Here is a 13,218-nt window from a genome sequence, read left to right on the forward strand (position 1 = left end):
TGCTATGCTTTTTACAATCTGCAGTGCGGTAGGTTTGTTTATACCAGCATCACCACAAACACGAAGTCATGCATTGCACCAAGACACTACCCCGTGACTGGACAAATGAGGTTTGCAGTTCCATTGTAATCTTATGAAATCACCATTGTGTACGATTCGTTGTTGACTGCAGCACCACTAGGTGGGACATCACTGCATTTTCCTTGAACTTCCGCGGGTTCTCCTAAAGTTACTTGGTGACTTTTTATGATTGCTTTCTGCTCGTCTGAATAAAGGATGAGCCCAGGGCCTGCTGCCCACTGTCTGCTCTGATGACCCTCTCTCCCCTGCAGATCCGAGTGATGGTGGACCTGTGCAACAGCACCAAGGGCATCTGTCTCACAGGTAGGCCGGCTGCTGAGCAGAGCCGCTCACACAACAAGGACTTGTGCCGCCGAAGGCCCGTGGCAGAATGAACACCTAGGGACACTTTGTTATAAAAATACATGTTGGTTTACTTTTACCAGATGTTTTTAATGAGCTGAAAACCCATTGTAATATGATTATGAAAAATAATATTTTCAGTATTGCCATAGAAATATAGCCATGGAAAATAACTAGGACTTGGGTAATTAGAAACGTGTGGTACCTTGAACCAGAGCCACAGATTATTTTCTTATTCCCATTAGTTTTTAAAAGGGGAAAAAAAGGAAGGGAAAAGACCTTACTAATTAATACAGTTCTTTTATCAGAAGTACTTATTGGCCAGATTGGCCAGGTGTGGTGGCCCAAACTAGATGTTGCGGAGTGCTAGAGCAGTCCCCTCTGACTTTAAAACATTACCATGAGACCTTGAAGCCACCTGAAGCTTTTGCTGGATCTCTCAGTTCATGGTCCCAGTCTCTGGGGAGGCCGGGCTAGAGCTTCTCAGGGTTGAGGAACCCTGCACGGTTTGCATCAGGTTGTAGGAAGCCTAGCCTTTTTCCCCAATATTTCCCCCACCTCCCTCTCATTACCTGCCTTGCATTAGGAGTGCAATGTGAGTTTGCTGAGTGAATAAACCTGTGAGTATATGGGTATGTGAATGGAGGTGAGATGGTAAGAAAGAAACTCCCCTCAGGAACCCCAAATCCAAGTCTGACTCTCTTTCACTTATTTTGGCCTCAGAGAGAAAAACTATAATCCTGTGACTTCTTGGGAAATGCTAATTGAATAACTCAAGTCATATTCCAGCCCTCACTGAAAATTAAAGATCTTCAGAACAGCTTGGTCCTTTATTCTGAAACTCTTGTAGCTTAAGCATCTTTCTTCCATCTCTTGAAGTCCTTTTTCAGAGTTACATGCGACAGTAATGAGTGCTAGAGAAATGGATGGATGGAATTACAGGCACAAAAGCCTGTTGAGAGGCACAGGAAAAGCCTCTTCCTTTTTGATTTTTTTAATATAGACCTGAGAGCCAGGCTGTACAGTGAATGCATGGGACGGAGCTATTGAGACCACTTAGGAGAGATTGGCAGAGAGTGGGGAACGACGTCTGCACTGGAAGTGGGTTGAGTAGGTTTTTCTTTAGCACTTCGAAGTGCTTTTCAAAAGACAGCACCTTCTCCTTTCATGCCAGCTTGAAATTGGGCCTCCTTTTGCACAGAAAGTTCTTCAATTAAAATTAGATGTGAAAAGTACAAGTTGCAAAGTGAGAGGATCCTTTGGGATAAACCACGAGGCCTGGATTGGGGGCAGGGTAGTGGGCAGGAAGGTGAGTGACAGGACCCAGGAATGAACTGGGTAGCTTCAGAGGGTGGACACAGAGCATTGGTCTCGAGCCCTAAGAGGATGCCTGGCAGGAAGATGTGCCAGAGCAGAACCTGGGCTTGGGGACTGGGAACAAGGTTTAGCTTCCCACTGGATTCATCTTTGAAAAAGCAGGCACTCATAACTTGAGGCTAGTCCAGCTGTGACCAGGTAACCTGGCTCCCATTCCTCTTCCTTGCCCAGCTGTTGCTGCTACGGCAGTCAGGACAGATGCTATGTGATTCTGTGCAACCTTTAACATCTCAGGTGGATCGTGAGGGTAATCCCCTAGTTAGAGTAATTAGTTATTTTGCTAGTACAGAGTTTGTCAAACAACACATGCTTTTCTGAATGCATCTTACTCTGGAGCCCAGATTTCCTTGGGGACCCAGAAGCATATCTTCTGGGAGAGCAGGTGTCTTGAAGAAGCCATGTTATTGGGTTATTCTTCACTCACTGCATCCTCTTCATGTGTATCTGTTAGAAAATATCTAAATCATCATGTTACTGAACTGCGTATTGGGGCAGAAGCACTACACATTCTCCTTGCAGCCAAGTGACCCTAATCCAGTTATGACACGTGTCTCTAGTCTCTTATTCTATGCCTAGGCAAATATCAATCACGGATCAATGCTGCTGAGCACAGCCTCATAGCATTCTTTTCTGCTGTTCCAGAAAGCCAGCACTAATTGACTGGAACTGGCACTTCTCTCTGCAGACTGATTTGTTTTTGGTGTTCATGGCCATCACAGACCTCAAGTTTACATAACTGGGGCATTGTGAGCCAATTTTAGATTTCAAGGGAAAAAATATCTAAGTGGCTCAGCTCTTATCAAGCATCCACCCAATTTTAATCAATTCTGGTTAGGAGTGTGGGATGGGTAGAGTTAGCATGAGCTACATAATTTGCAGGGCCCAGTGCAAAATGAAAATGCAGGGTTTCTTGTCCAAAAGAAGCAGGAAAAAGGCTTTCTTCTTTCTTCCACAGTCTTGACCTGTTTTGATGTGAGTTTTTATCTGCTACCTAATGTCATACTCCATGAAGCATAGAATACTTATGGGGCAAGTACAGACCCTCACAGGCACCAGGGATCCTTCCCTGTGACTCAGGCACGCAGGGCACCACTCAGCCCCACCTTTCCTGCACTTGTGCCCCAGCCCCTACCAGAGTGGAAGGTGGCAGAAGTTACTGATGGGGCAAGGAGTACAGAGGACACATCATGGGGCAAGGGAGCAGGTGGCAGTTCCTAGGAAGGTGGTGGGAGTTGGGACCCCACCAAGCCCCCTGTGCATACTTTATTGACCCATTGGACTTCACTTACACAAATTCAAAGACAAGATCACTGGGAATTTCTAGATGGCGACTGCAGAGCATTAAGCCCACACCTGAAGCCCCCTTGTGAGGTGAAACCCTATGCACCTGCATGGGTGGCAGGCCCAGGACACCAGCCCTGCATGCACTATTAGCATGATCATGGATGTCTGCACATATTCCTTGAGGATGTGCTATTCAAGAAAGGGAGAAGGGTCAGGAGCTGAGAAACAGTTTTCTAAACACCCAGTTGGCACATGTCATGGCATTTGACATTATTTGACACATGTGGGAGCTCTTCCAGATGTCAGGCCCCTGGAGAGCCAGGCTGGCATTCTGAGAGGACAGGAGGACATCCCGCCATCACCATAGCTCCCTATGCCTCAGCACATTTTATGTCTGCCCGGACTGCTGAGCTCTCTGGGGCTGTCTTCCTTTCTCTTCTGAAATTCTCTCCTCATCTAGCTGCGGGGAATTAGACCTGCTGGATTTCCTCCTCCAAGTGTCTTCTGACAACTCTCTCTTTCCTGGTGCCTCTTCTCTCACTTGCCTCTCCCCAGGTGGGGTGTGGCCCTCCCGCTCTTCCATCCCCAATTCTAGCCTAGACTTTTTACTCTTGCCTTAAGACTAGCAGCTCTGGACCTTTTTAGGGTCAAGAACCCCTCTAAGGATCTGCTGATGGTGACTGATTCTTTTCCCAGAAAATTTTCACACCACATCAGAGGGCCCATGACCACCTCCATTCCAGTCATCTATGATGCTCGGATAAAAATGTAGATTATTGGGCCTCACTCTAAATCCAAACTGAATTAGGAACCCCAGATGGGGCCTGGGTATCTGCATTTACTAGGCATTGCAGGCGATTCTGTGGATTCATATGAGAGGAACTCTATCCATAGGGCATCAGTGGAACTCTTGCAGGACACCCTAATCTAATCACCACAGTGAGAGCCTTGGCCACGGCTAACGTGTCCTGAATATACAGCTTCAGCCGGGAGCTCTCACCAACAGTACTGATGCATGGACGTGGTTATCAGACTGTCATGAGAACTTTTGAAACCTACTGTGTACAGGCAAGTCTTGTGTCTTACAGTCAAATTATTCCTTCCACCAGTCTCTATATCCGAATTTGGCTCCCTCTGTCGTCGCGAACGATGATTAATTGATTTCCTCTGACCTCTGTTAACTGGCCACCTCACCCCCTTCCCAGTACGTGTTCGCCATCTGGTGGTAAAGCCATGGAGACACAGGCTGTACTGACCCTAGAGAATGTGGTACCATTTTAGCCAGCCATTTTTGCCCAGAGTGGGACTGTTATGTATTGAAAGCATATCCTCAAACACCTATTTCTCCCAAAAGTCCCCACGCCTGTCAAAATAGCCTCTATCCATCTGTATTGCAGGCCCCCTGTTATCTGAAAGTCCTCCTCCTTTGCCTCCTACCCAATCAGATGTGGATTCTTGCTCATTCTGCTGAAATACCTCTTGAATGTCTAGCTTTCTCTACAATTCTACAGTCAGCTCATTTATCCACAAGCTTGTCACTGAGTTGACAGCTACAAAGATCCCCTAGGGTTTTTTTTTTTTTTCTGCAATGCCCATCCTCCATGTCTCTCTTCCTGTCTCTGTGTCACTGTCTCTCTCGTCTTGTTGCACCTAGTTCTATCCATCTACCAACTACAAAGAGGCTATCAAACCCGCACTGCTTTCACAGCATCATCCCCCTGCCTAAGAACCTCCCATGGCTCCCTCCTGCCTCACAGATACCATCTACACCTCCTTGTTTGACATTCAAGTGCTTCTGCCACCCACCATACCCAGGTCCTTCTTCAGCCTCATCTCTACACACTTGGCCAGTCCTCTAACTTCCTCCCACCCTGAATCTTATAAGTCCCCACCTCTGTACCTTTACTCCTGGTGGCCCCTTCATGGAATGCCAGACCTCATCTGCTGCCATCTTAAGCCCCGTTTCTTCAATGTCATGGCTCCAGGATCATCTTCTTGAGATGCCTTCTCAGACCACTGCATGCCCACACTTCCCCAGTACCCCTTGTCAGGGGTATGGGAGTGGAGACTTCACTGTAGCTCTCTCATACTGCATTATGGTTTCAAAGCATCCATCTTTCCCACGTAGACTGTGAACACAACAGGATACAGGCACCAAGATTTCTTGGTGGAGTTTGATGCACATAATAACTGCTTAGCAATGCTTGTTTTGTGAATGGTCACAGGCTTAGATTTATGGAAAGACCTCGCCATTCCAATATTGGTAATCATTATATGTGGTCTAAAGAGGCGGGCAGATCACGAGTTCAGGAGATCGAGGCCATCTTGGCTAACACAGTGAAACCCTGTCTCTACTAAAAATACATAAAAAAAAAAATATTAGCCGGGCGTGGTGGCGGGTGCCTGTAGTCCCAGCTACTCGGGAGGCTGAGGCAGGAGAATGGCATGAACCCAGGAGGCGGAGCTTGCAGTGAGCCGAGATGGTGCCACTGCACTCCAGCCTGGGCGACAGAGCGAGACTCTGTCTCCAAAAAAAAAAAAAGAAAAGAAAAGAAAAGAAAAGAAACAAAAGGAACTCAAGTGCTCATGTTACAACCTCATTAGCTTGTCTGAGTACTCAAATAGAATAGTCGACAATAAGACACCCCTATTTGTGGGAGCAAAATTCATGTGAATCCCTTAGATCCTTGGGTAATTACATGCTAAGGAAGGTATTTGTTACCTGATCTGGGCTCTCAATTTTTCTCAGGCTATTTCATGTAACAAAAGAGATATCTAGCCAGCCAGCTTTCACTCCCGACTCCCCCCAGTGGCTCAGATGAGACAAGCTAGCTAGATTACAGCACTTGGAGAACTCCTGGGACGGCCAAATCTCAGCCCCACAATGACAGCAACATCATTTGCTAACCCCCATGCTAGGGCTGCACTCATGGCCACCAGCATTGTTACTGGCCCTCCATTTATTAGGTCGACTGCTTGAGAGATGACTAATTTATCAATCTACAGTGAGGACAGCTCAGAAATTAATCTTGGTTCACTGAAACAAGCAAAAGTGGTTTGATTGGCAAATGGGTCTTTGTTGAATTGCTTTAAAGGGTCTTTTGGCCAAATATAACGAGTTCTAAATACAAGGTGTCGAATCCATTGCTTAGGGTCAGTAGATAATTAGGAGATTTGAAGGTCATGGGGTGCTCTTTGTTTTCTGGGTTCGGTGCTGGTTTCTCTTTCTTCCACCCGTGGTTTCTCAACTAAATTTTTTTTCTGTTGTAGGACCTTCTGGACCACCAGGTAAGAGCCCATGGATTTTCTAGTTCAAGGGGAGGCTGTGGGTGGCCAGACCCTAGGATCTCCCTGATGGGACAGATGCGGGGAGGGCAAGAGCCTGGAGGCAGTCCTGGCTGTGTGTCTCCTTCTTTGTGCCCCTCACCTGAGGCTCTGCCATCACCATCCCCCCACTTGGCACTGCTTCAGCCAGAGAAGGAAGGAAAGAAGTAGGAAAGGATGTGGAAAAGGAATTGATGCCTGCTCAGTTTCACTGGTAAAGGAAATGACAGTAACTTCAGTGAATAATTTTTTTTTTTTTTTTGGTTAATGTCCCTGTTTCTGTGTTTTGATGCAGGACCTCCGGGAGCCGGCGGGTTGCCAGGACACAATGGATTGGATGGACAGCCTGGTCCTCAGGGCCCAAAAGGAGAAAAAGGAGCAAATGGAAAAAGAGGAAAAATGGGTATTTTTGGCAACTCTTCTAATTAATTTCCCTGTTATTTATCTCCATGATTGCATTTGGGTTGACTAAAACTGTGTGCAGCAGGGGTAAGGTGTTTCATCTCTGCACAGTTTAAGGCCGGTTTAACTCTTACATAGAAGCTATTGTGTTCTGGGATACCAAGGGTATACTTCTTGGTCCCACCTTGACAGATGTTTATTTCAAACTGGAGAAGCCGTCTCCTGGGAACTGACTCCCACCCTTCTGCTGCAGATGGGAGGTGGAAGGAGCAGGAGCCCACAGCCCTGGGAGGGGCATTCTGTGGGCCGTGTGACAGCTGGTGCTGGTGCATGCTCTTTCGAGGCTCAGCTCCTGCCTTGCCCTCTATTGCCTCCTCCTGCCCAGCGAATCTGTGTTTGGTTGAAAATCAATGAACTGATGTTGGCCCCTGGTAAGTCATTTCTTGGCTAGAGGAATAGCTCAAACTGCTTGAGTGGAAAGGCAGCATCCTGGCCTCCCTGCGGCCAGCACTCAGGTCAAAGGGTCTCCTCTTCAGGGGCTACAGGATAACTATGAAGATATGGCTGGCATCTCGGAGGAGCTTCCTTTGCCCTGTTATGAGCAGGCCATCACCACTGGAGAAAAGGCCCAGAAGCACCAAGGCATGAGATGTGCTCAGGGAGCAGTAAGAATCAGGGGCTGGTGCAGGGCCTGGCAGGAGTCTGGGGCACAAAGGGGAAGATTCTGAAGGGCTCTGAGCACCAGTCCTGGGGAGCTGGGGTCAGGGCAGATCCACCTGAAGAAAGCTGGCACATGCTGTGGTGGGAGCTCAAAGAGAGAGGGTAAGAAACTACTCAGGAGGCTCCTACGAAGGCCTGGCTCTCAGCCACCCGTCAAAGCCACTGCTGAGGGCAGAGGGAGGTTGTTTTCAGCCAGAGACTCCACTGCACCATCTTATTTTCAACCTCTTGGCTCTGCTACCCAAACTCACTTGGACTGGCCCTGGACGAGAAGAAATGGTAGAAAATTCTTCCAGACAGCAATTACTCCTTTGGTCACCTCCACTCTTATTCTCATTAGCAACTGAAGTAAGGGCCAGTGGAGAGGGAAAAATTGTCGAGCACCTCTGACACTTGGCAGTGCCTACCTGTTTGTGTTCCAGAGGGCAGCTTCAGAGAAAATGGGCACACACCGTCCAAGCCAGCTCAATCCTCAGAAGGCCAGTAATTACCATTGGAATTACACAGCAGCAATGGATCGTTCATATAGGATAATAATTATAATTATACATGAGCATCGCTGTAGAATAATGATGCCTATTGGCTTATCCTGGGAAGACTCCAAAAATGTGATTCAGTCCTGAGGCCTCGGCAATGGGCATGATGAGGGCAGGCTCAGGGGCAGGAGGGCACCCTGCTAGAGCTGGGTGTGGGGCACGTAGGAAAGGGGTGGTTTTCAAAAAGGCTTGAGACAGATCCCTGGCCTTGAGGACGTGCTTCGCATGCAGCCTGCAACCCAGGGAGTGCAGAAAAGAAAAAGTGCATTCGTTTATGGAGCACATATTTGTGTGGCAGGTACCGTTCTAGATGCTGGAGATTCAGAAATAAGCCCCCCTCCTCCACCTTCACGAGGCTTACATCCTAGCTGGGAGAGACGGATAATAAATAAGATAAATAAATAGAATATATGGTCTGTTCCATGGTGATAAATGCTGAGGAGAAAAAATATCATAGAAAGGGGTGGGAAATTTATGTGGGGTTAGAGGTGGTACATTTAGATTGGGAGGCCAAGTAAGACCTCCCTCAGAAGGGACCTTTGAGCAAATACCAAGAGGAGGTAAAAGAGGGTCTCAGGGTTTCTGGGGCAGAGGGCTCTGGGCAGAGTGTGTAAGCCACCAGGGTACCTGGACAGTTTAAGGATCAGCAAGGAAGCCAGGGCAGCTGGACAGAAGGGATGAGTGGCTAACCTAGCCTAGTTGAGATCAGAGAGGTAACCAGGCCAAATCAGGTCAGCCCTGGGCATTTTAAGAACTGTGATTTGTACTCAGAGAAAAACGGGGAGGATGTGAAGTGGAACAGTGCTATGCCTGACATATGGATGAGAGGATGGCCTGACAGCTGTGCTGAGAGGCTATAGGAGGGAAGGGAAGAGGCTGGAGCAGAGGACAGCAGCAGAGAAGAGAGAAGGTGTTGGATTCTGTTTGTCACTGGAGGGTGACCCCAATCCTTGGTTTCTGGGAGATCTCATAGGAACTGCAGCAAAGACACCCTTCTCTACAGCAGTCTCCCAGAGAGTAAGGCTTGCGGAGGTCAGCAGCATTAGACCGCGAAGCCTCCACTCATACTGAGAGTGGAAGTTGAGTCCCCGAGGCCCCCACGAGGAGTTCATTGTCCCAGGCCAGGGGAAGTGGGAGACTAACCACCAAAGGCTATCTGAAGAGCCCAGCTCGATGGGATCGCTCACTTCATGGGCCAGCTCAGGCTGCAGAGCGAGAGCCACATTGTCCTGTTCACACTGCTGAGGCCCCGAGGCCGCACTTTCCCTCCTCACCCACTCCTAAGCCCTGGGACAGATTCCCTTCATACCCAGCACTTGCAGGAAAGGGATAGGGAGGAGGGACCAGAGGCAGCAGGGCCACTGAGGGCAACAGGGTTCCTTCTGAGGGCCATGAGAAGCCCCAGAGGGCCGTCAAGTGGGAGAGAGTGATGGGATCAGATCTGCTTCTCTAAATGCTGCTGTGGCTGCTGCATGGAGAGCACACTGGAACCGGCAGGCGAATGAGCCAGAGTAGAGGCAGGGAGACGGCCTCCGTAGGCAGGGGACAGCGGGCGGGGGCGGAAAGACCCACAGGGATAAGTGATATTTAGGGGCGAAGCCAGCAGTTCCCAGTGGACAGTGGATACAGGGAGTTGGGGGTCAGGTAGGCATCAAGACTGACCCTACGGTTGCTGTCATGCTCGACTGGATGGATGGGTGAGCTGCTCCTGCCTGAGGTGGGGAGCCCCGCACTCAACTCAGATCTAAAGGGACAATCGTGGACTCCGCATGGGATGTGCTGAGTTTCAGATGCCCTGAAGTATACAGGAGGAGGTGGGTCAGTGGCCTTGGAAAACAGGTCTGTAGTCAAAAGAGGCCTGGGGTGAGATGTATATATCAGGGAGTCATTGAGGCACCTGGGAATGTGGGCAGGGGTGAAGTCACTTAGGGAGAGAGCTTGGCAGGAGAGGAGGGGCTGGGTTTCAGCCCTGAGAAGCTCCAACCTCAGGTGACAAAGTAGAAGGGGATGAGTCAGCAAAGGAGACTGAGGAGGGGACTGAGCAGCAAGACGAGCACCAGGAGAGGGTGGGGACATTCATCAACAAATACTTATTCAGCAGATGTCGAGTGCTATTGGGGAACTACAAAAGACACAGGCACTGTTCTGGAACTTTCCATCTTTGGTGGAGAGGCCAACATCCACAGTCAACAGCCATATCCACCTACCATCTCAACATGAGATGTATGTTTGAAGGGAAGAACGAGGTGCTCTGAGGTACAGCGATAGAGAGGGAGGGCAGGGAGGTAACAGCTTTGGCCAGATGAGAAGGGAGGGCCTGGCGCACACAGAGGGTGGGGTCACACAGCCAGGCGAGGTTGGAGGCTGGCCCTAGGCCTTTCCAGAGCTTTTGGATGAGCAGCCAGCTCCCAGGATGGCACTGCAGGTCCTCACGTGGGTACGCAACCTTCCAGGCCATTGCTGTGACTGTGGAGAAGGAAGGGCTGTCATTTAAACTGAGAGTTAAAGGATCATTCATGGTTTGCCAGGCAGGGGTGGCATAGGAGAGGTGTGGGAGTGCATTCCACAAAAAGGGAACAAGTGTTGTTTCCAAGAAAAGGAAAAAAGCCTGTGTTCTATAGAGTTAGGGACCCAGTTAGGGTGGGGTGTGCCCTCTAGCAACAACCTTTGGAACCATAATACACAGCCAGCATTTACTGCCGGACACTCCACTAAGGTCTCCGTACACTCAGCTCATCTAGTCCTCAGAACAACCCAAGGGCATGAATACTTTTGTTAGCCATATTTTTTCCAGATGAAGATACTTCTCTCTTTCTCAAACAGGCCAAGCTCACCCTTGCCCCAGGACCTTTGCACGAGTACTGCTAGGGACCCAGAGTAGAGTGGGGTGGGACTAGGACATAGTGGCCTGTGCCCACTGCCCAGAATGCCCTCTTCCTGACTTCCCCTGTCTTCCTGAGCAGGTCTTAGCTCAGATGTCACCTCGTATACAAGATCATCCTTGGCCTCTGTCTAGCCCCGGTCTCACCTACTCTGTCACATCCCCTGCTCTTTTGAAATATTGACCCCTTCCTGAAATCACCCCATGGTGATTATTTGTTGTTGTACTGACGGTCTGACTCCCCAAGTGGGATCAATCAAAATATTGATCTTTCCCTGAAATTGACCCATGGTGATTATTTGCTATTGCGCTAATAGTGTGACCTCCCAAGTGGAATCAATCAAAATATTGATCCCTCCCTGAAATCACCCCCTGGTGATTATTCGCTGTTGTGCTAATGGTCTGACTCCCCAAGCGCAATCAATCGAAATATCCCTCCCTGAAATTACCCCATAGGGACTATTTGCTGTTGTGCTGATGGGCTGACTCCCCAAGCAGAATGTGAGGCCTGTGAGAGCTTGGCCATGTCTGTCTTGCTTAGTTCCTACCTTCAGTGCCTGGAACACACAGCCAAGGAGCTCAATAAATTCATTGTTGAATGACTGGATATAACTTGTCTAATGTCAAAAGCTAATAAGTGGAGGAGGCAGGACTTGAATCCAGGTTTCTCTGACTTCTGGACCCCTGCTCTTAACCACAGTGACACTCAATTTCCGTGCTCAAGGGACTTGGGCCCTGTTGTGAGAGCAGGGTTATTGGAGGTGCCGAAGAGCAAGAGCAAGCAGGAAAGAAGCCTGGGCCCTGAGCGCTGGTGCAGTTAATGATTGAGAATATAGGGCTTCAGACACCCTCCAATCTGAGCTCCAAGGCTGAGTCTTCCTGGGAGGGCTGGGAGGGTTCCAGCCTTTCAGAGAGGCCTGCAGGACATTGTTGAGAACACACAGTTCAATGAGTATAACCTGCCAGTCAGAGATAGTTGATTTTTGTCCCTCTCATTCCCTGCCTTCAAGGCAGAGGGGAACGGTGAAAGGAGTTCTAGTAGCTCTTGCCTGTATCCCTTACTGGCCCTGAGGCCCTGGGCAAGTCACTCCAAGATGAGGCCTTGACCTCCTCATCTGTAGCCAGAAGAGGTTGGGTTATGACAACTCTAATATGGTTTCTGGTTTTAAATACTCCACTATAGTGTTGGTCAGTGAAGGCAGGGACTATGTATTATAGATTTTATTATTCATGACATCTCTTAGCTAGGGCCCAGCTAAGGCCCAATAAATAATTGATGAATGAGAATGAATTAATGAATGCATGAATGAATGAATGAATGAATGAGAAGACTAGAACATTGTGTCTGTATATAAGGGCTTACAATCCAGTTGAAAGACAAGATATATCGTGCAACAGCAGGTACTCAGTAACTATTTATTCTGGTTGGAAGACTGCTCTATACTTCATAGGAGGCAATACTGCCAGAAGAAAAAGCCAAACTTCCCTGTGCAGAAGATGAGCAAATAGGACACTGTGCAGAGGATCCTATTTGCAGAGGATGGATTGTGCAGCAGAACTAAGCATAAAGGACGAGAGAGAAGAGTGATCAGCACTTTGGAGATAAGTAGAGGAGCGGTGGGAAAGGCGGGGGAACGGGGCCCAGTCCCAAGACACGAATAAGGAGGGCTTTCATTTCTGTTTTTTATGAGAATTTGATTTTTAGAGACGGTAACTGCAGCAGCATTAACCGCAGGGAGAGAACAGAAAGGCCTAGGCTCACAGGTTATGAGGCTACCCCTGGGTACTAGTGGGGACCCTGGCTAGATTGGGCTAGGACTAGAGGGTAATGGCCTTCAAAGTAAGGTCAGGGGGTTCAGCTCCACATATGCAGGAGGCAACCAGGAGCCATTATAAGACCACCCTGATGAAGCCAGAGTTTAAGCTCTGTAGCCTAACAGTTGCTTCCAGGAGACTGAAACATCAAAGCTTCTCAGGTTCTGACCTTAGAAAAGCTAAGAATGTTAGTGGAATAGCTCAGAGCCAGAGCTGGAGCCAGATGGTTTGTGTCTCGGCTCTTCCGCTTACTAGCTGTATGCCCCTGGGCAAGTTATCACTTTGTGCCACAATTTCCTCATTTGCAAAATGGGGACAATAATAGTATTAACCTCATAATGTTATTAGGAAGATTAAATGAGTTAATGTATATAAAGTGCTTAGAAGAGGGCTTGACACATTGTAAGTGCTATACTGGTGTTAGCTATTATTGTTGTTGTTTTCAAAAGTCGGGAA

The 13,218-nt window shown here is 48.5% G+C and overlaps 1 protein-coding gene across 2 annotated transcripts in view; it reads left to right on the forward strand.

Annotated features, from left to right (window-relative positions):
• GLDN (gliomedin) overlaps positions 1-13,218 on the forward strand; it is a 66,643-nt gene that overhangs the window by 35,601 nt on the left and 17,824 nt on the right. For both annotated transcript variants that reach the window (XM_001169660.7, XM_016928240.3), the window contains exons 2-4: positions 333-384; positions 6,355-6,372; positions 6,704-6,811. In XM_001169660.7, the coding sequence (XP_001169660.1) occupies positions 333-384; positions 6,355-6,372; positions 6,704-6,811 (178 nt within the window). The remainder of the gene's footprint in view (positions 1-332; positions 385-6,354; positions 6,373-6,703; positions 6,812-13,218) is intronic.

Source organism: Pan troglodytes, chromosome 16 (assembly GCF_028858775.2).
Source record: "Pan troglodytes isolate AG18354 chromosome 16, NHGRI_mPanTro3-v2.0_pri, whole genome shotgun sequence".
NCBI classification, from domain to species: domain Eukaryota; kingdom Metazoa; phylum Chordata; class Mammalia; order Primates; family Hominidae; genus Pan; species Pan troglodytes.